Source organism: Anas platyrhynchos, chromosome 3 (genome assembly GCF_047663525.1).
Source record: "Anas platyrhynchos isolate ZD024472 breed Pekin duck chromosome 3, IASCAAS_PekinDuck_T2T, whole genome shotgun sequence".
Classification (NCBI taxonomy): domain Eukaryota; kingdom Metazoa; phylum Chordata; class Aves; order Anseriformes; family Anatidae; genus Anas; species Anas platyrhynchos.
The window spans coordinates 42420026-42440999 of NC_092589.1; the positions used below are offsets into that span (position 1 = coordinate 42420026).

At 36.4% G+C, this 20974-nt stretch overlaps 1 protein-coding gene across 16 annotated transcripts in view; it reads right to left on the reverse strand.

The window, feature by feature from the left end:
- EML4 (EMAP like 4) overlaps window positions 1-20974 on the reverse strand; it is a 203683-nt gene that overhangs the window by 48765 nt on the left and 133944 nt on the right. For 13 of the 16 annotated variants that reach the window (XM_038176040.2, XM_072035760.1, XM_072035759.1 and 10 more), the window contains 4 exons: window positions 11333-11462; window positions 6098-6271; window positions 3833-3961; window positions 122-147 (listed from right to left, as the gene is read on the reverse strand). In XM_038176040.2, coding sequence (XP_038031968.1) covers window positions 122-147; window positions 3833-3961; window positions 6098-6271; window positions 11333-11462 — 459 coding nt within the window. The remainder of the gene's footprint in view (window positions 1-121; window positions 148-3832; window positions 3962-6097; window positions 6272-11332; window positions 11463-20974) is intronic. The other 3 variants (XM_072035762.1, XM_038176042.2, XM_038176041.2) reach the window with 1 other exon arrangement.

The window sequence follows — 20974 nt, forward strand, 5'->3', positions numbered from 1 at the left end:
TATCCTTCATATATATTTCATAACCATCTTCCCAGTGTATTTATTTACAGGAAATACTATTCAGTCAAAGACAAATCTTTTCATCTTCATCCAGTATTTAAAAATAAATATTTTTATTTACCTTGGCTGACGATGACATCTTTGTGCCTGGGGAAAAATTCAAAATAATATCGTTAGTCTGTGAAATAATTATGAAATCCATATAATCTAATTTTATATATTATTCCATTTTTCAATCTCAGGGTCTGTGTACAGTTTAACTGTACTATACAATGCTATATAACTAATCTTGATGAACATAGAACATTTTTACACACACATTATTTTACTCAGGTCTCTGTATCTGTTAAGTCACTTAATGTCTTTGGCACTATGGCAGGGATTCCTAAGAACTACTGTGATAACAAAAACTATAAAGCTTTTTAAAACAAATTATGGCAGCCATATTCCTTGCGTGCAGAAAATTCCATTTTGAGAGAGCAAACGTGTAATAACCAAATGTTTTAAGCTGCCAAACACCCTCAGGACTGCATGCAAAGCATTTAACACCTGTCAAAATAAGCTGTCCACACACAACACCACAAAATTTTCTAGGAATTAACCCTGTTGGACATGTGGATTAAATGTAAGCAAGTTGCAGTTTCATTTAAAATGGATCCATGCAGCATTACTGGATATATAGCACAAAGTCTTCTTAAGGAGTGCAGTTCAGATGTCTCTTCTTGCCAGAATCAGGAATGAACTACTCACAAAAAGCCTCAGACCTTTTTTGTGAAGTGGGAAGAGATACTAATTTCCAGCATCAGAGCTACTTCTTATCAGAATAACACTCCTTGATGGGAGAATGTATTGCATAAAAAAAAAAAACTTGAATCCATCTGAAATTCAGCAGAAAGGTATGAGTGGCATCCAGTATTTTTAGCTGGATGGAGGTCACATTTTTGTAACAGTGACAAAGGGTCATACGCATGAGGAAAGTCATCTCTGGCTATTGGTACAATCAACCTTCATCGTGCTGCCAAATGACAAATTAAAGCTGGATTCCCTATTTTGCCTGAAAAAAAGAAAACTGAATGATGGGCTGCCGTGGGAACCCTATTACTTCTTGTGGCTTTATCAGACTGATTTACAGCTCAGTGCTGGCTTGAAGACTGAGCTTGCTAAACAAAGTCCATATCCTGCGCTGGTAGCGCAAAGCATATGTAAAACATTTCTGTCCTGGGGCCCACAATAGGGGCTCAGTTAGTTCTACTCCCTTGCATGAGACTCGGGTAACTTTAGGCAGATTAGGCCAACTTTTCTTAATTGGGAACTCTAAATGCAATATATCAATATGCCTTTGCACAACACAACTGATTCTGTTGGAAATCACGCATGCAGGATCTGACTAAGAAATTAGTACTAATGTGTGTTTTTGAATGCAAATTCTGTTTTTACTATAAATTTGAGCATAAGAACAAGGTACACACATACAGCGTGCAATATCCAGTCTTCAATTCAATAGTCTACAATTGACAATGTTGGAAGCTTCATTTTTGCCCAATACTTTCAGATACAACAGCTTCAATTTGTGAACAGGTAACTTTCTCTGACAGTAATTAATCCCAATCTTTCCCCATCCACTCTTTTGTTAGATACCCTATTTGCTCTAAGTAGAGACTGGAGAACGGTGGCATTTAAAGTCCTTCAGAGGAAAATGAAATAAGGCACTTATTTTGACCTTGCCTAAACCAAAACACAAAATGGAAATAAAAGTAAAATTTATTTTTCATTATTAACAAATTTAAAGCATAACACACTGAAAGATATTTTATTAAGATAACAAAAATCAGGAAAAGAAATTTTGATAAAGTAGAAATCAAGACAGAGGGATTTTCATTCCTAAAAATTATCTAGAAGTGTCCTGCTGTAATTGAAATTGCCAAAGGGCTTTTAAATTCCAGCAGTGAAAAACAATTACAAAAGGAAAAGAAGTACTTGCAAAATATGCAACCCATAATCCCTCGCACACAGCACTTCACTGCGCTGCAGAGCTCTTCAAGCTAGGCATAAAGCTTTTAGTAAATGTGCTGATATCCACACCCAAGATTAATTTATGATGTTTTTGTTCTTCCCATTCCTAGGGAAGAAGGAATGCACTTGCACCACTCTTGAATAAGTATGTGTTTGACTTATACGCAAGCTCAGGAGAGCACTACAAACACCATCATGGAAATTAATCCGAATGGCCTGAAGAGTTTTATTTGTCATAGTGGGAGGGGCTTTCAGGTAGTCCTGCCTTGGACCAGTTAATGACAATCTGAAGATTAATGAGAGCTGCAAGGACATCCAGCTGGAGAAGCTGGCAGCACTTTTGGGGGGAAGCTCAGAACTCAGAAGGATCTCAGCAAACAGGAGAGGGCTCAGCCTAAAAGCCAGCACAACAATTTTAACAAAGTGATCACAATTTCAAAAGAAGTCAAAAAGGAAACCAAGCATGCAAATGTGAAACAGGAAGCCCAAGTGGCAACGAGCATTGAGGATAAAAATTGGGTCACAGCAGGGGTCAACAATATGAAGTTAGAGCTAAATGCAAACTCCTGTCTGTGCTGACAGAAATGTGGAAGTAACTGCTCTGAGCTGTTCTTCCCTTGTGAGGCCCCTGCTGGAGACCACAAACTGAGAAAACCCACTGCTGAAGAAGAGCACAAGAGGGCTACAGAGCATCACCTATGTGGAAAGGCTGAGGAAATTGGACTTCCCTCTGTGCAGAAAAGATAATATAAGAGTTAAAAAGTGACAAACAATAGCCACCAATCACTACGCTCACAAAAGGTCATTTTGATTTATAAATGTGATGGCTTATATCCAGGATGGATATCCAGGCACACTTTTTGTTGGGAGCAGCATCCCACTGCTCACCTGGGATAGGTTGTGCAGAGCACAGCAGGGGAGGCCCTGGTCTCACCTCAGCACCCGTTGGCCTAGCACGGGGCCTAGCACCCTCCAGGCTCACTCCTCCAGAACTACATAACACCCCTCTCATTAATATTGTGGAGACACGGTGCTCTATGCCTCATCCATGAGCTTACTGAAACAGACAAACATTGATTTCCTCAGCTCTACTGTGAAGTTTGGTGACACCTGGGTTCACTGGGACAGTAACCCAGGCAAGCAAGCATGTGTATAGTCACTGTGTCAAAATCAGCTCACTAGTATAAATTATTGACAGCAGCTGTAAGGTGGGTCTAGAAAAATACTGCAACACTTTATTATTGAAATAGAATTAAACTCTTTTAGAAAGATAGAAGTAACAGAAGGAAAACCCTGGCACACTGGAGATTAAGCTGAAAAGAAAATCCCTGCCTGTCATCTAGAAACTGCAATCAGAGATCTGTTAAACAGTTCATTTGAGAGACCTTTCTGAAATCACAAACGTTTCTTTTACAATTACAATCTACTTTAGAAACACACACGTCAAATCCAGTAGATTAATTTCAAGGAGATATACCAACATTTTCAAATAATTTTAAAGCAGCAAAAGACTGGTTGGAAACTTCACAACAGTGGCATTAAGCCATAAATTATAATTCATAAGACAATTTTGCTAACCCAAACAAGCAATAGTAAAACATATTTACACTCACACCCCACATTCACATTTTGTAATGAATTTAAGATTCCACAGGCATTTGGAGTACCACACTTACAGATTATGCAAGTGATAACTCATGGCGAAAACAAAGATGCAAGTGGTCTTTGCATATGCTTATTTAAATTCACTGAAATTATGCAGTTTCACAATATTTTGACTCTAAAGTTTACTCATTTTTATGCACCAAACTATACGTACTTGTCTGCATTCTTTGCCACTTTCGATATTAATTTAGATGTTGATGCTACTCTCAGCAGCTTGTTACGACTGTCATCCGAGCCCTCCCAAGCACTGTGAGGTTTTTCAGCAGTCAAGGATCTCTTTATGCTAGAAGAAAAAAATATATTTTAGAATGACAAGTTAATAAGATAACAATAACTGGAATGGGTACACAACCAACAAGCAGCAGTAGACAAAAGCAGAGCTAGGTCTTCCTTCAAGCTGAAGCATGAAACAGGAAAAAAAAGATTAGTCAAAAAGTTCTAATGGGATGAATGAAAACAATGGAGCAAGACAGTTGCCAAATGTTTTATCCATGCCTTTCCATTTTCACATGCTCTTACATAAAGGCTTGAACAAAAAATCTCTATACTTCATTACAAATGAAGCTAACAAATTACCAAAAGGGAAAAAAGAGGCTATAATGTATTAGCCTTAAAGAATAAGTTTTAAAAAAATCACCTAGAAAAAAAAAGTAGATTTTTTTTTCCACAGATTAACTGTTCATCACCTTTAAAATACTAACTTCTGTGGTGAAACAGTTCTATCAGATTATGATTTATCTGCAAAAAAAATAAAAATTAAAGTCTTCTAAATCACATTTATTGCTTTAATCTTTTTGAAAAATGTCTGCAAACATCTTACATAAGTAAGGCAGGCTAGATTTAGTCCAATGTTATAGACAAATAAATCCATGAATTCTGATGTAGTTTTTCAGCAATCTCATTGTAGCCAATTTACACTAATGGTAACCTGAAAAGTTTTGCAGTCACTTGCTCATTAGTTTCATACCCATCTCAAATCAGGGTAAACATTCAAAAGTGATCAAGGCCATATTACTCAAACAACTGACTTAGTCTGCATCTGTCCTGCTAACAGCGTTACACTTCATCCCATCTGAAATGCTTTTTGCAGAAGTAAGTTCTGATATGCAGCCTCAGAACTGGCAAGCTCACCTCCACAACACCTCAAGAGGCTGGAAAAGGTCCTGGGACAAACATGTTAATCAAATCACATTAAACCATTAAGACACTGCAAAAGCTTTTTTTTTTTTTTTTTTTTTTCCCCAACACGGCAAAAGATTAGTATGCAAGACTTCAGACAAACACCTGTACAGTGAGATACTGGGCAGAAGAACAGGCCGCAAGTTCAGCTTCAGACAATGTAGAGTTTGTGCAAGACATGGAGACAGAGCCTTTATGAAGTGTTATAACATGCATCAGTCAAGTGGAAATTTAAATATTTATTAGAACTGTGAATTCAAGCAATGCAAGACAACAATCTTGTGAATTACAGGAAATTTCAGAGGAATAATTTTCATTTATTTAAGAGTTTGAGTCTCCTAAATGACAAACAGTAAAGGAAAGAATGTCATGCCTTCCTAAACTATAAGGTAACAATGAACCAAAAAAAATATAATAATTAAAAAAAAAATAGACAAAGAAAAACAAAAAAAAATCACCACCACCAAAAAAAATAAAGACAAACAATGCACCAAGTGATCTGGACAGTCTTTAAATCCAGAAATAATGACCCAAATCTTAAAATCCATTTAGAAAAAAAAAATTAATGCCCAATTTCCACTAAAATGAGCGGAAACACATAGGCAATCCTAAATAAGCTCCTACCTTCAGCCAAGTCAAGCAGTTCTATAATTTAGATATCAAAATAGAAGTGTGAAGAATTAGAATAAAAGTGAAGTGTCCTGCAATCTAGCAGGAATTGAAAAGGGTGGAGGGCAAAAAGAAAAAGCAAACAAATAGGAAAAAAAAATCCAAACTGCAGTCACATTACAGAATAATTTGAGAAGAAAAACATCCAAAAAGGTAGAGTTTCAGTAATACTAGCATTTAACAAACACTGTTACAACACATAGCAAACAGCCATGTGCAAAATACACTCCACAATTCAGCCTCTTCAGACAAAACATTTGAAATGTATTTTGAGAAAGATCAAGTCAGAATCATTGTTATATATTTTTGAATGACTGATTAGAGGTAAAGTAGCTTTACCATATAAAGATTTCAATCACTGAGAAAAAGTTTGTAATCTTAAAAATTTACTCAAATAAAAACTGCATTTTTAGATATTTGCTGTGTTGCAATGCATTCTGAATGCATCTTGTTTCACACAAAAAAATCAAACATCAACTTGATCATGAAATTAGAGCTATTTCACATGACTTGTTGTCAGATATGAACTCAGTATCATTTCAATCATTTTCTATCTCTGTACTGTGAAAACCTTTTAGCTGGAGCAGAACTCTTGCTTTCTTGAGTTTGCCTGTGTGTTTGGAGAGTCTGTGAGGAGGGCTGGGGAGAAGGTGATGCTTGAGTTTGTGGACTTTGATCATTAGAGTGAGATTCCTCTTTTTTTTCTTTCTGTCCTGGAGGTTTTTCCTTCTTTTTTTCTGTACCGCTGTAAAATAAAGTATAACATAGGGAGAAAAAAAAAAAAAAAAAAAGAGAGAACAAGCAAATAAATTAAAAAGGTGGGATAAAATGCCCTCTATGAAAAGATGGGAGAAGCATGTCACAACATTATATACATGATCACTAAGAAAAAACTCTGTCTACTCACTCTGTTTAGATTAGCATTTTAAAGAAGATTTGTCTACCTTTTAAATAAGACTTACTTACAAGCTCCAAAAATAAAAAAGGCGATGGAGGCACAGAAATTTGTTTACTTATTTTTACTGTGGAGATGTACTATGTTTACACTGATTTAAATACAACGTTCATTTCAGTACATCCTTCATGCTTGGGTGATGTTACAGCATTCAAAGCTGACAAAAGATGATGCAGCAGAATTCAAAGGAAATTATCCCCAAAAATTCATCACAATTTTGATCTGTAGTTAATGAAATTAGACTATCTTGCTACATCTTTAACACCATCAGTACAAAAGAGCTAAGAATCTCTTTATTTTCTAAGAATCATCTTTATTTTCTTATCTTTATTAGGTTAACATTTCAAACAGCCTTAAATACATGTAATTCATTAAGGATCTAACCAAAGGTCCACTACATAAAGAGTACGTAAAAGATACTTGTATTAAACAGTGTACTTTGCAATATACCAAATCACACAAATCATAACAGGACCTGAAAGAGAAGAGAATTCTGTAGTACATGACATATTTTGTAAACGAATAAAAAAAAAAACAAAACACTCTTCCAAGATACATTTATCAATGAAACAAAACAAGGTACAAGCACCAGCTAAAATAGGAAGAGAAGGATTTTTCTCTTAGGTTCAAAATAACCTGCAAAGTAAAGAAATAAAATGTATCTTTCTGAAGGGAAGTATTTAGATTTCTATTCCTTCACATCACTTCTCCCCCAACCCTTGTATAACCTTAATCGTTTTTCCATTTGTTGTTTTTTTTTTTTTCCACAAAACACTATAAATGAAAAAAGTCAATATTCAAAATAAATGAATGAAGATGGGACTTGATTTTAATATAACACTCATCTACCACTGAGATAAAACCCTCAACACTTCAATATTTCTAACTGCTTCCTAAGAAGCACTGAAGACCAGTTTAAATTGCAGAAAAATAACATAAAACACCAACATTTAAGGATCATTTAGGTTTTCTTCAGTAAACCACATCAGCTAGATAAACAATACAATACAATACATCAATGTCACACTTTCCTTTCAGAAAGATGAAAGCAAACCAGAGCATTCACATTTGTGTAAGGCATATATGTGATCATGGAGAATAAAGCTTGAAGAACTGTGGGATTTTTATTAACAGTTTATAGCCAGAATTCCCTCATTCACTAGAAACAGAAAAATAGAGTTTTTTTAATTGGAACACTTCACTCACAATGGTAGATACAAAAGGGCAAGAGGGCACTAAGCAATCTTTTTCTTTTCTTTTTTTTTTTTCCCATTCTCTGGGAAGAAATGCAATATAGAGGAATAAATTCCATGAATGTCTTATTACTAAAGATGCTCTTTATTCCTTTTGTGAGAGATACACTTGCATTCATACTCATAAATGTAACATTTCTCACGACTTCCATCTACTAGGAAAGAGGTTTTTTTTCCTTCCTTCTTTTATTTTTTTCCCTCTATTTTCCCTTTCTCTCTTAGGTATTTCAAAATAGTTTAATTAGAGGAAAAGTGATGAGGGAAACAAGAGGAGAAAGACCTGTTTCGTCTCATATTTTCTGTGTTCTTACCCAAACTCATTCAGCTCATCTGATCCACCTCCTAGAAATTATAGGTTCACTGTGAGAATCTCTTCAATATCTTCACTGAACTTGTCAGCTATAGACTGCCAACTTCCATTTATCATTACTTCTTTCCTTAGCTTTTCTGCATCTTTGAGTGCCACTGCTTGCTCTCAGCTGCAGCACAAGGTATACCTGAGGTTCCAATACAGTGTTTTTATTTGGCACCAGGTGGCTAGTAGGCTTTTTTTTTTTTGGACTGCCATTTCAATTTGAAAGTAAAATATGTAGATATGTGGCAGTCTAGGTATTGAATATCCGTGTTCTGAATGTATTTGGTTTACTATCTCCTGTTAAAATATTCAGCTTAATCGTATTATGACTGCTATTACTGAGTGGCTCTCCCACTAAATCCTCTTGAACAACTAATACCTCTTGTGCAACAACTGAAACCAAATCAAAGTACCTTTTCTTGTGGGTTTCTAAAGACTAGTTGTTCTGGGAAGCAGTTATTTAATGCATCCAAAAATTCTTTCCAAATCCCAACTTGGTGAGGCATTTCTTCAATCCACATGTGAATATTTGAGATCTATTACTATCCTAATTTTCCAGATTCTCCAATTTCACTTAGCCCAATGTTTCATCCCTTGGACCACAACACACTGGCAGCTACTGTGGAGGGTCATCATTCTGAAATACAAAGACTATTCTTACCAGAAGCTGTTTTCAGACAAACGTTTAGTCCTAAAGAAAATTATCACAGGTCTCTGTGACAGAGTACAGTACAAAGTAAAAACGTATTTCCAACTCTAGTGATACACAAGGTGTGCAACATTTTTTGTTGCAAAGTGTTTTGGCACCTCTATCACCCATCAGTTCCAGACTGTAGGGCTGAAATTTTCCAAACATACATGACTTCACCTCTGACAATGGGACATCATCTGTTTTTTTCACAGTGATGTTGCTGGGCTCTGTTTTTAGTGCTCCTGAGGTGACAGCTGAAATTTTAGCACACCTTTGTTGAAACGAGACACAATGCTGTTGTGCAGCTCTGAGCCATAAAATCATCTCCATAATCTTACAGTGTTCAGGTTGGTAGAACAAGGATTAAGCAGTCTAGGAAATGAAACTGTTTATTCATGGATGAAATCTCAGATATATCAAGTTTGCAGAGGCCAGAACCCCAGAAACATGCAATATTAAGACTGCACAAAACAAAGACACTAAACTTCAAGAAAACGACAGTTTGGACACAAGTAGTACTCCTGATACATGTGACTAGATGTATGGCTACCTATATTTAGAACATGCAAAGCTATAGACAGGCTTTGGGGTTGTTTGGTAACTCAAGTGTAGTTCTACATAAACAGATGACCATTTTCACCTGCTGCACCAGTTGAACCCCCATCCTGAAAAAAAAGCATAGACAAGTCAAGGTGAAGTGTCCCACAGTCATGTGATATCCTCTCTCCTTTTCATCATGACAAAAAGTGTTAGAAACAGACATGTTTATCCTGACTTTATTTAGAACGTGGAACTATTGAAATACAATTATGATTCCTAACACAGACACTATTTAGTACTCAGCAGTTTTGCTGTTGCAAAAAGAAAAGAAAAAAATCATCACCAAAGCCCACATCTTCAAAGCCCAAGAACTGACATTTCCTTTCACCTTTCTTGAAATGGTATTTTTATAAAAGGGAAAACCTGTTTTCTTACAAATACCAGACACTTTTTTTGGGAAGACTATAGGAATACGGGAGAACAGCTGAGCAGATAACTGAAGATGGGGGACTTAAACCTTTCTGAAACAACTCTTGAAGAAGGCAGTCATGTATCTTTAGCTGCACTGGTAGTACAAAACCCTCCATCTGGAGGCTTTGGGGGCCCAGGAAGAGCTGCTCTCCACACACTGAGGTTTACCTATTTTGACCCATCCAGGTCTCTTTCTAAAGACCTTAACTCACATGAAAGGGATGCCAGCCACTCCACTCTGTTCCTCTTATGTACTCAAGCGTGCAACAGCCAATGAATCAGGAAGGCGATTCAGCACAAACGCAAACTGAACACTGCAGAAGCTGGACTGGCTCTCATCAATGTGCTAAGAGCCACATGGGTAAGATTAATGGAAAAGTGCTAACTAACAAATACCTTCCTGAAGGAATGTATTTTGTCCTGGTGCCTCTTGTGCTAGTAGATAGAGACACACAGTGATCGGTTTCTAATTTATTGTAGAAAAATAAACATAAGTATTCAACAAGAAGATATACAATGCTACATGAGGGTGAAGAGTGAAGAACAGGGTGTTACCCTTACTTTTCAAATTCCAAAGGGAACTAAAACTTTTCTTGTTTTGTTCTTAACACAGTTTATATTTGCATGCAGCGTTTTTATTCCCTGAAATATATCATTTCCTTGTCTTGTTGTATAGCAAAGTATTTACATCCATACTAGACGATAAAACAGCTACTGGAGTTACCAGAGTACACAACAGAGGACAAGAAGTTGTTCACATAATTTACACAATTATACATTAAGAGCTTTCCCTGTCCTGTGGCTATACCTGGCAGCCTGTTCTTCCCAACAAATACATATAATTGCAAATTATTGATTAAATAAGCTATGTGATCACTATTTAACAGACCCACAGAAGGAGTAGTTACAGAAACTACAGAAGTAGTTACTTTGGTTGCTCTATGCAACTGAAACCATTACCGGAGGGGAAAAATGTTATTGTTTTGTGCATAGCAAACTTAAATTGCAAATATTTAATCAGTGTTATTTTTATACATTTGAGATCTGATACATACATACTTTACAAAGACTAAGACATATTCTAGGTTAAGATTTTAAATTTTAAAAAGTAAACTTATATCTTAAAACTCACTATTGTTTCACAACTATTTTGCTATTGCCTGCTATTTACACTCAAGACAATGAAGTCAGTTTTGTTTTTTAATTTCCTTGGGGAGGAAAAAAAAAGATTCAAATGAATACCAGAAGGAAAAAAAAATTCCAATCATATTGGAAATACATTTGCCTCTTCTGTCCTTTAATGAGAATGCATTTGGACAGTATACACTAGAAACAGTCTTCATTTATGAATTCCTTTTAGAACCCTGCTGTAAGCAGCCCAACAACATAGTATATTTCCAAAGCTAATTTTTGCCTCAGAGAGCTCTGCTGAGGGTTGTGCAGAGGCAAAAACAAACTCTTTCTCTGTTTCTTTTTGTTGTTGTTTGTTTTTCCATTTTCCATTTTAAAATATAATTTCAATCTTAATAACAAGTCAGTACCTTTTTGCAGCAGATGAAAGTGTTTCTTTTCTGGCAACAGATACAGAGGAACTGTGGCTTGTTTTTCTGCTTCCCGTACTCCCATTGGTTATACAGGACATCGAGATAGCTTCTCGGAGGCTTGGCTGACCTAGAGAAAAAAAAAAAAAAAAAAAAAAAGAGCATAAGGGTTTATATCTGCAACTCAAAAATCCATCAGAAAAAAACATGAGCTCTCAGAGGTGGACCTGGTATCCCACAGAAGCAAGCCGAAATGCTCAGGACTACCATCCAGTTGGTATCCAGTGACGTACTTTCATGAAAGACTTAACATAGCTGGAGAAGGGAGACCCAAGACCCTTAGAAAGGCAAGAATACACTCTTACAGGAATTAGCCTCTCTACTGCCACACTGCCAGCAAATAGCTTACTTCAGTGACATGCCACATCTCTTTCCAGTTGTGATCCTTAGGAAGAATTATAGGTTATGGCTAGCCTTGGTAAATTGGTTAGCTTGGACAGCTGTAGTACAGCAGATCAGATTATTTCAACTCTTTTTCAAAACCATCACAGTTCACAAATAATACCACATGAGGTTTGTTGCTTTCAATTTATTTTTTTTTCACTGAAGTTCAAAGGAGTTGCAGACAGAAGCCCTCTCTGTACTGAGACTTATTAAGTTATCCCTTAAGGAATATCCCTTAAGTTAACCCCTAAGGGTTGTGATACTAAGGATTAAAAAGAAAATCAAAGGTGGTGTTTTTTTGTTTTTTGTTTTTTCTCATTTGTTTTTTTTTCAGCTGCCCTTTCCCATCTTAAGAAGATATCTACTTTTGACCATATGCAATATGGTAAAATTATTTCCAATATAGCTTTCTCCACTGAACATCTGCCCTCTCCAGTGAATGCTGCAGACTCCCTCCAGGGATGAATCAAGATTGTGTATGTGAAGAAGGCTGTTTGTCAGATGCCCACTTCACTCATTGCAGAAGTTTGAAAATATGCAGTGAATGTGGGAGGGGACTGCAAGAAAGAGGGGGGAGCGAAGGCTCTTCTATTTAAAGAGCTGAATGCTAGCCTGGCAATTGGCTCCTAGACCTTCCTCTGCCACAGGCTGTCAGTTAACTAAATAAAAGGCATTTTACCTAAACCTGACATTTCATTATTTTCCACTAATTATCCCCCTTTCTCTCTTTTTTTTTTTTCCTTTTTTTTGGTGCCTGTCTTATTTTTAAGGTCATATACAGAAAAATGTTTTGTCCCCTCCTTCCCTCCAAGTTCTGAGCTTTCCCCTCTGAAGCATTACATGCACTGAAAAGAAATCTAGGCTACTCTCACATTAAGCATCCAAAGATCAGTGCTCAGTTTTGACCCCATCTCTGTGTCACATCTCCATTGCATAAACAGCAAATTGCTACTGCATCTCAGGGGCTCGTGATGTCCAGTCACTCAGACTTCAGCAACAAGCATGAAGTACACGACTGACAGGAAAATTACACGTCTGTGTTCATGGCAGGCTTGGAATAGTGAGAAATAGATAAGGCATGAGGCCGCACGTTGAAGATAAAAGTGACTAGTAAAAAAGTAGTCAGGGAGAATCAACTCTGTGCACTGAGGGCAAACTCATGAGGATGCATTATTAAAACCATACCAGCATTTGGTCAATTTGTCAAATTGCAGTTCTATCAGGCAGGCTGAGAGACAAACTAATTCTTATTTTAAACAAGCGCTTTACATGCAAGAGAGATCTGTCAAGGGAATATTAGATTTCAGAACTATTTGGATGAAGGCTGAAAAGGGTTGACATGCATCCTGCTTCAAACATACTGAGCAGCATGTGACCATCTGAAATTCATATCAGAAGTGCCAAAAGGAACATGTGGAATATCCAAGGCAGAAATGGGACTAAAGGAGATCCGAACAAAGTAAAGGCATGCGTAAGTGCAGAAACGCTGCAAAGATCATGGTTGTTTTTCCTAAATGCTGCACAAATCAGCTTTGCTTGATTCCTTCCAATCTGTACTTCTTAAAAATAACTTTATGGTAGACATATTTGCAATATAGATTTTAAAGGTTAATGTAATGTATAAAACCACAAAAACGCAGAGTTTTACCCCTTTCTGTAACTTTAATGCAAGAACAAAAGCATGCGAGCTTAAAAAGCACTTTTAGCATTAGAAGCCTATAAATTAACTTCTTTTCTTTTCAGTGACAAAGTAAATCATTTTCTTTGTGGAGATGCATAATATCAAGGCCTATGATTCACTCTTGAACTGCATATGACCTTAACATCTGTCTGCTCATCGTAATAGATCAATGCCTCTCCAACCAGCACTAGGAACAGCTTTCCAGAAACGTGAATTGGGAGATATAATAATAGAAGTGATTCGCAGTACTGCTGGAAAAGCATTCAGTGAACAGTGTAAAAAACAGCAATACTTCCAACAAAGTACAGAAACTTTCTAAGACTGAAAAAAAAAAAAAAAAAGAAAAAAAAAGATAAAAGAAGCTCCTTTTTCTTAAGCAATAAGCACACTGATATTTTGTTCAGAGAGTTTTTAGGATTCCCCCTCAAAGTAGAGAAAGTGCTGGTTTCATCCTGCATCCAGTGACAAAACTGATCATGAGTAAAACTGCACATCATTGAATGCTCATGACAAGAATGTGCTCTACTCCATGCAATGAGGAATACAATAATTAGAAGGGGGAAAAAGTCGATAAGGCAGTGAGGCAACTGTTACATGTTACATGCTTTTTGAGAAGGGGATTTTGATGGTAGATCTGCAGAGTACCTCATTATTTCAACAAGTGCATGCAAAATTAAGTTTGAGATAAAGATTTTTAAATGAAAATAAAAACAGTTTTTGTAAAATGACTAATGATTACCATAACGGAGATTTCCACAATCATTAATTTATTGAAAACTGGAACAAAATACTTGTACACAGACCAAAACTACAAAATGTGAGAAAAAAAAAAAAAGAACTGGCAGATTTTTTTTTTCAAGTATCGAAAGTATATCAGCCTCTCTTAGAACCAAGATAAAATCTTGGTCAGAGTTCAGTGTGCCACACAATGCACAATGAAACATAAAAATGAGCAAACAAAAAATACACACACACACACAAAAAAAATACTCAACACCCTCAAGAAATAAGCCCCCTTCCAGATTCTATGTATTACATTGCAACATGGTATTCTAAAAATGACCATCAGAAAACCTATTTTTAAAAGGGAAAAAATATCAAGTAAATGTCTAATTGCTTGTTGACAAAATATGTTTAAATTTTTAAGCTGTGGTGGAGAAGGAGGAAGGGACACCTTAAGCACCATGCAAGCCCCAGACAGCAGAGCACTAAAGACTTGCTCCCCATGGGTTCAGACAGCACCAGGCTCTTTTCAGCCGGGATCAGAGCCCTGGGGAAGCTGCTCCAAGGCATACAGTCCTCCTCATGACTTTTAACCAGAGGATCTCTGCAGTCAAATCAGTTTGAAAATTAATAGCATCTCAAGCTGTTTCTTCATGGCAAAGATAGCTTTTCTTTCAGCAAAGCAGTGAAAACCTGTGAAATAATGAAGCAGCTCGGGATAACAGAGATTCCGTATCAATGAACAACTGAGTTGTCCCACTATTCAGATTGCATGCCAATATCATGTTGTACATCTCTTACTAGCATAAATAGTCTGAAATTTTCAGGCTGAACAGCACTCAGCTTTATCTGTTGGTTTGGAACAAAAGCCAGACATAAACTGAACGTACAATGAAAGCCAGCGCGTGGTAACCAGGATTAAAGCCAAATTGTCAGAGATCAAAGTGGTAAAAATATCTTTTATGGATAGTAGATTCATCTCTGTTCTGATAATTTCAGAAAATATTATCCCTTGAGTTCAAAGAAGCATTTCGTTAACATCTGTCAAGTACACAAGTGTGTGAAAGGAAGATAAGTAGGATTAGAAAACACAGACCACAACAAACCAAGAATCTATTTCCAACCCTTTATCAGCCTCGATTAGCTAACTGGGGGAAAACTGAGGTACAGCTGTAAGAGGCAGTGGTAAGTTTTGAAAATACATGTCTCATGAACTTTTCTTTCTAAACATACATATAACATACTAGAGCTGAAGTTAGTGATTCAGTTATCTTCTCCAAACCGCTTATAGTCTATTATCGCCTTTGGTAACAGGAACAATGAGTATCTGAGTATCTTTATATTTGCTGATCCTCACAAGCAAACTGCCTTCCTTCCAAAGAAATGCCAAACCTTTCACTTCTTAGGATAGTTGCAATTTCAACTAAGTGTAAGTATGTTAAAACACTTTCTCTTTACACCTCATCCAAATGGAGTTAAAACAAAACAAAACAAACAAAAAAAAATCAATAATTCTTTCTAAGAAAAAAAAAGATTTTTTTCTAAGATTAAAACAACAACAACAACAATAAAGCCCTTCAACAAAAGCCCTTATGATATTTTATTTTCAACAGAACTTGGAAAAGATGTCTAGATATCTCAAATAGATTACATTCAAAGGGGTTTCCTGCAAATAAGTCTGACATCTTGAAGAACAGAAACAGTTTAGTACTCCTACCAAATAAATGTACAGTATTTGCTCAACCACACTGTTAGTCATCAGACTACCCACACAGGTGAGCCACAGAAAAACAGACCTAAATAGTTCTAAGTGCAGCAGAACATAAGGCTTTATCTGCACTTCCTTCCTAAAAGAAAACCATCAAAACCAAACTTGAAAGTATGACAAATCCTAAACTTCAAGATGTTATAAGACATTGTATCAAAGCAGCTGTAGTCACTTCTTTGTTTCTAAAGTTTCAAAGAATGTCAAGTCACTCGACTGATGGAAGACTGGCAAAGAAATGGCTTGGGAGCACTAAAGCTCCATTTGAGAAGAGTACTCTATTCTGAAGGGCTGGAAACAATTTCTTTGGTGTTGAGGTTTATTCAATTACTTTACTTACACTGTCAAATTCTGATTGAGACTTCTTAAGCAGCAAAAATGTTCTGTTCTTCTATCCCAGGAGCAAAAGCTACAGGTCAGGGTGAGATACCACTTCTCCAGTAAAGAATGATATGAATCAGGATAAAAAATAGATCAGCTTCCTTTACTACCTATGGGTTATACTTCATCTTGCTAATAACCCGATTTTAAAACATAATTAAGTTTTGACAAACTTTAGTATTCTTAAAACAATTACATCTACCTGAAAAAGTTTCAGATGCTTTTTTTTTTTTTATTATCATTTTTAATTGAAACCCAATTTCATAAATCTCAGCTGAAAACTGAAAATAAAAATTATCCCTCTTTTTCTATTATAAGGAAAAGTTTAATAGGGGCATGTTAATGTGAAACGGTTTGAGGACATATAGCTAATGCATAAGTAACTTCAGATGCAAGCAAATCTCTCTCAGTAGTTAGGTTAATTACAATATTAAGATTAATTATTAATTTACAGATTTTGTATACATTTTTAGAGCTATTGACTGAAACTTTCAATGCATACATTTCTAAGTGTAACTGATCCTTCTAGACAAAAAGTAATTTTTCTGGTGTTACATTCCCAAAAGTCCAGGAGAGTCATGCTGCTGCTCTGACGCTTTACTCTTTGGGCAGGAATTTTATAAAACTACTACCGAGGGAAACTGAAAACTTCCTCAGTTTGAGAGAGCCAACAGCTTATTAAAACAGCACAGACCTTTTCCTCCTCTCTCCCTACCATCCTATTATTTTGCTACACTTTTCCAAAGGCACCATCTACTTCCTCAACCCATTCCAAGTGAGCTGTATCCAAGCAGAAGAAATAAAATTTTAACTATGGTATTCTGAAACAATTTGATACACTCTGGCAAACAGTGATGAAAAAGCTACTCAAGTGTTATAAACAAGGCAGATTTTATTCTGAAAAAGCTAACTGCATCATTTAGCTACTCCAAGATTGCAATTCTTAGCTTGAGAAGTATCATGGAGAATAGTAGAGCAGCACCTCAGGAGAATTTGTCCACACTCTTCCTATAAAGCACACAAATGCATAAAAGCATGTCCAAAATTGTAAGAAGACTATGGAAAACGAATAAGGGTACTGATCACCACAACTGAAAAACACTCTTCTACAGTTGCTTTGAGAATTTTTATCAATAAACAGGATTATCAGGTAAGACAAATTAAAAAAATAATAATAATTTGCTCTTCGCTTTTCTTTCCTCAACTTGGTTTAGCTAGCTAATGCCCTTTAGTTCATTAACACTCCCTAGATTCAAATTCTCTGAATAGCTGAAGAACATCAAGAATAGTAAGAAAGATTACAGAAGGCAGAAGAAAAGGAGAAGACAAGGTAAAAAAAGGGGGAAGTAGTAAAGATGAAAAAAAAAAAAAAAGAAAAAAATTAATGCAGAAAGAACAGATGGCACTAAAACCAGTACCTGGAAAACCCATTAAGACCTCAAGAGTGTCGTTATTTGTTATGTGAGCATACAGCCTGCAGACTTCAATTGGACTATTCCCATGAGTAAAACGACACACGTATATGCTTGCCAAGTTAATCTTACTATCATGAATAAGAACCTATAACCTATCTCTCTGATGAACATTTTTCTATCTACAGTTCCATTTTCAGTTTTAATGTTTAATAATTAGACAACATAAATATATACCCTGTTATTAGAAAAATTATGCACAGTAGGATGTTTTAAAAAGAAAAGTACTAATAAAAGCCTATGTTATGCTTTCATTAATGTATCTTACTGAACACCTTAAGTCAATTTTTGTTAATAAAATAAAATGACTTCATGTTATTGAAATGAAACCATTTTTGAGATAAAGTAAAAAAATACAACTGAAGTGTTTTGTTTACATTACTGCAATGAGGTGGAATTTGATACAAGATACTACTTCAGAATTCTTCCTATTGAGATGTTGAACAGACATCATTTCACACCTGAGAAGGGAGCTGAAGAGTAAGGAAAACACTCCAGGTTACTATTAGAAAACTCCACTGAACAAAGAAAAAAGAATCTGCATTTCCAATATGCAGCTGCTACTGCAGATCCCCAAGATCTCTGCCATAAGTAAAACAAATGCCTCTTGGTCAGCCAGTCCACACTGTCACGGGAGGCCCTCTCTGCACATTGCCATCTACTTCTTGAACTTCACTTTGTGACCTAAATTTTCACACAAGTTATTTGATATCAGTTCTTGCCCAAGGAATAGGAAATATTTCCTATTTCAGGGGTTTAGCCTGTGACAAGTCACATCATTACTTCCAAGTCCAGAAAAAGGACATGAAATCTGTTTCTCCGTGGGCAGAGATCAGCAGTAATTTCTGGTAGATGGACGCTTTCTCAGGCAAGAGCTCCTACCCCAGCAATATGATGAGTCTGAGCTATTTTACTGGTGCCATTGTGCACCACAAACTTGTCTCCACACCCAGAGCCTGAGGGATGAATTCTCCCGTTACACACATTTTGACACCCTGAAAGATTTTAATAGGTTTACCAGGCACCAGCTGTGAGCCAATCTATCGTGCTGGCAGCCACAAGTACCAGACTGCTTTATGCTTTCCTTTTCTTCAGTGTCCAGGTAATCTTTGTTTTGGGAACTTTTTGTGAATGTTAACAGCATCAATCATGCATCAACAGCAGAGACATGTGGCAACAAGAGCACAGAGCTGCCAAAAGCAAAGAACTTCCCAAAGAAATACTCCTTGCCAAGACGTCTATAAAGCAAAACAAAATGAGAAAAAAAAACAACAACAACAACAACAACACAAAACAGCAAAACCCCAAATGCTCCCACACACTACAACCCACCCTACCTAACCCCCTTCTTCCCCAAACCCTGTAGCTGCTGGGGACCTGTTCTCTAACCAGCCCCTTTGATGTTTCTAAGAATGTTCAACATGACCTTCAGTTCAGACCCGACTAATTTTGCCATTCCATAGTTACCCTTAGCTGAGAGCAGAGATTCAGAAGTAATATCAAGGCCCTTTTATTTTGAAAAGAATGGCTTTACATAGAGAAATACTGAAAAGGAAGACAAGCCACATTAGAACACAATCTGCTTTTTGCGTGCAATAGCAGGTGTGCCGATTCTGCTGCAATCCCTGCTAGAGGGGATTGCAATTTCCCTCTTACAGTGTCTCCACTTCATGTTCTACTAGGAGGCACTGAGGTGGCTTAAAAACCTCACGCTCTGGCTTATCTCATACAGTTTGCATATCACCTAGCACCATATGAAGAGGAGTTTGCTTGAGTCACAGCTAGACAGTCAAAATTGTAGTCAGTAATCTACTAATAGTCCACGGAGTACGTATAAATAAAAATCTACCAATGCCTATGTCAAATTGTTTACCGAAGACTGGACTATATTCAAAATAAGCATGCAACAATAGTTACCTAGGAAAAAAGAAAAGCAAAGACTGCAAGAATAATACAAGGAATTCTAGCTTCAGCTATGGCTGATGCAATCAATCAATCTAAAATAAGAAAAGTAAGAACAGAATTGGCTCACCAGATATGCAATGCAGACAAACTAACAAAAAGGATGAAGAGATCTGTTCCTACACCAAGTTGAGCTGTCAGCTTCAGAATGAGAAAAGTCAGTTACAAAATGATCTGTATTTGCCCCCTTCAGCATGATTTGGCCTGTTCACTACACTTATTTTTAGTTTATGAAAAATCTCTCTTCAAAGACACTGCTGAGCTGGTTACAGAAAAAATTGAGAGGTTTTAGAAACCATTTCATCAGCAAGTAGGAAAGACTCATTCAAACTGGGTTAGATATTGCCCGCTACTCGGATTAAAAATCTGTTTGATGAAAAGATTCAAGATGGCTTTTTCGGGTACTGTGACTTTTGTAAGTTCAATTTATTTCAGATTTATCTCACCATCTTGCCATACTTCAAATTAAACACCTCTCTCAATTCAAAAATACATGCACATCTTTTTTTTGTTGTTCATTATTAAGGTGAACATGCAATCAAGCACTGCTGTAGAGATAAATACTTCTGTGAACCAAAGCCTCAGCTTTTTTTTTTTTTAATTAAAACTGTCTACAGTATTACAAAAAGGTATGCATGATCTCATTTTAAAATGTTTATTAAAATATCAGTGTTTAAGTTTGAATCGATACTAAAATCAAGTTGATTCTTAAAGTCTAATTTCAACCTTGTAGAAAATTTCAGTGATTGTATGTGAACGACCTCTTTCCTTGGTGACATCCTTGTACTATCTATCCACAACTGCTTTCATGATAAACAGTGAAGCTAAGGTGTCACCTGGTAGTATTAGTTAACTGAAGACAACAGGGATACATCCTCCACAAATTAAATACAGTGCCAGTTAGTCATAATTCATTTATGTTCAGTGTTCATACATGTACATTTCACCCGCACTCCCACCTCTATCTTGAGTTACGTGCTGCTGTCATTAATTGCTAGAAATGTAATATCAAAATGCTGAAGGTATTTAGATCCTCCATCCTTTCCCACCCAGGGGAATAATTATTTTTCATTGAATAAATTCACCTGGAGAACTCAGTACGGCCACAAGGCTCCCAGAGTCTGTAAGACGGCCCCAAGGCATTCTGCAAAACTCTGCAAGTTTGCCCTGCCTCTGAACTGCATTTGCTAGATATGAGACAATTCCAAGCCAAA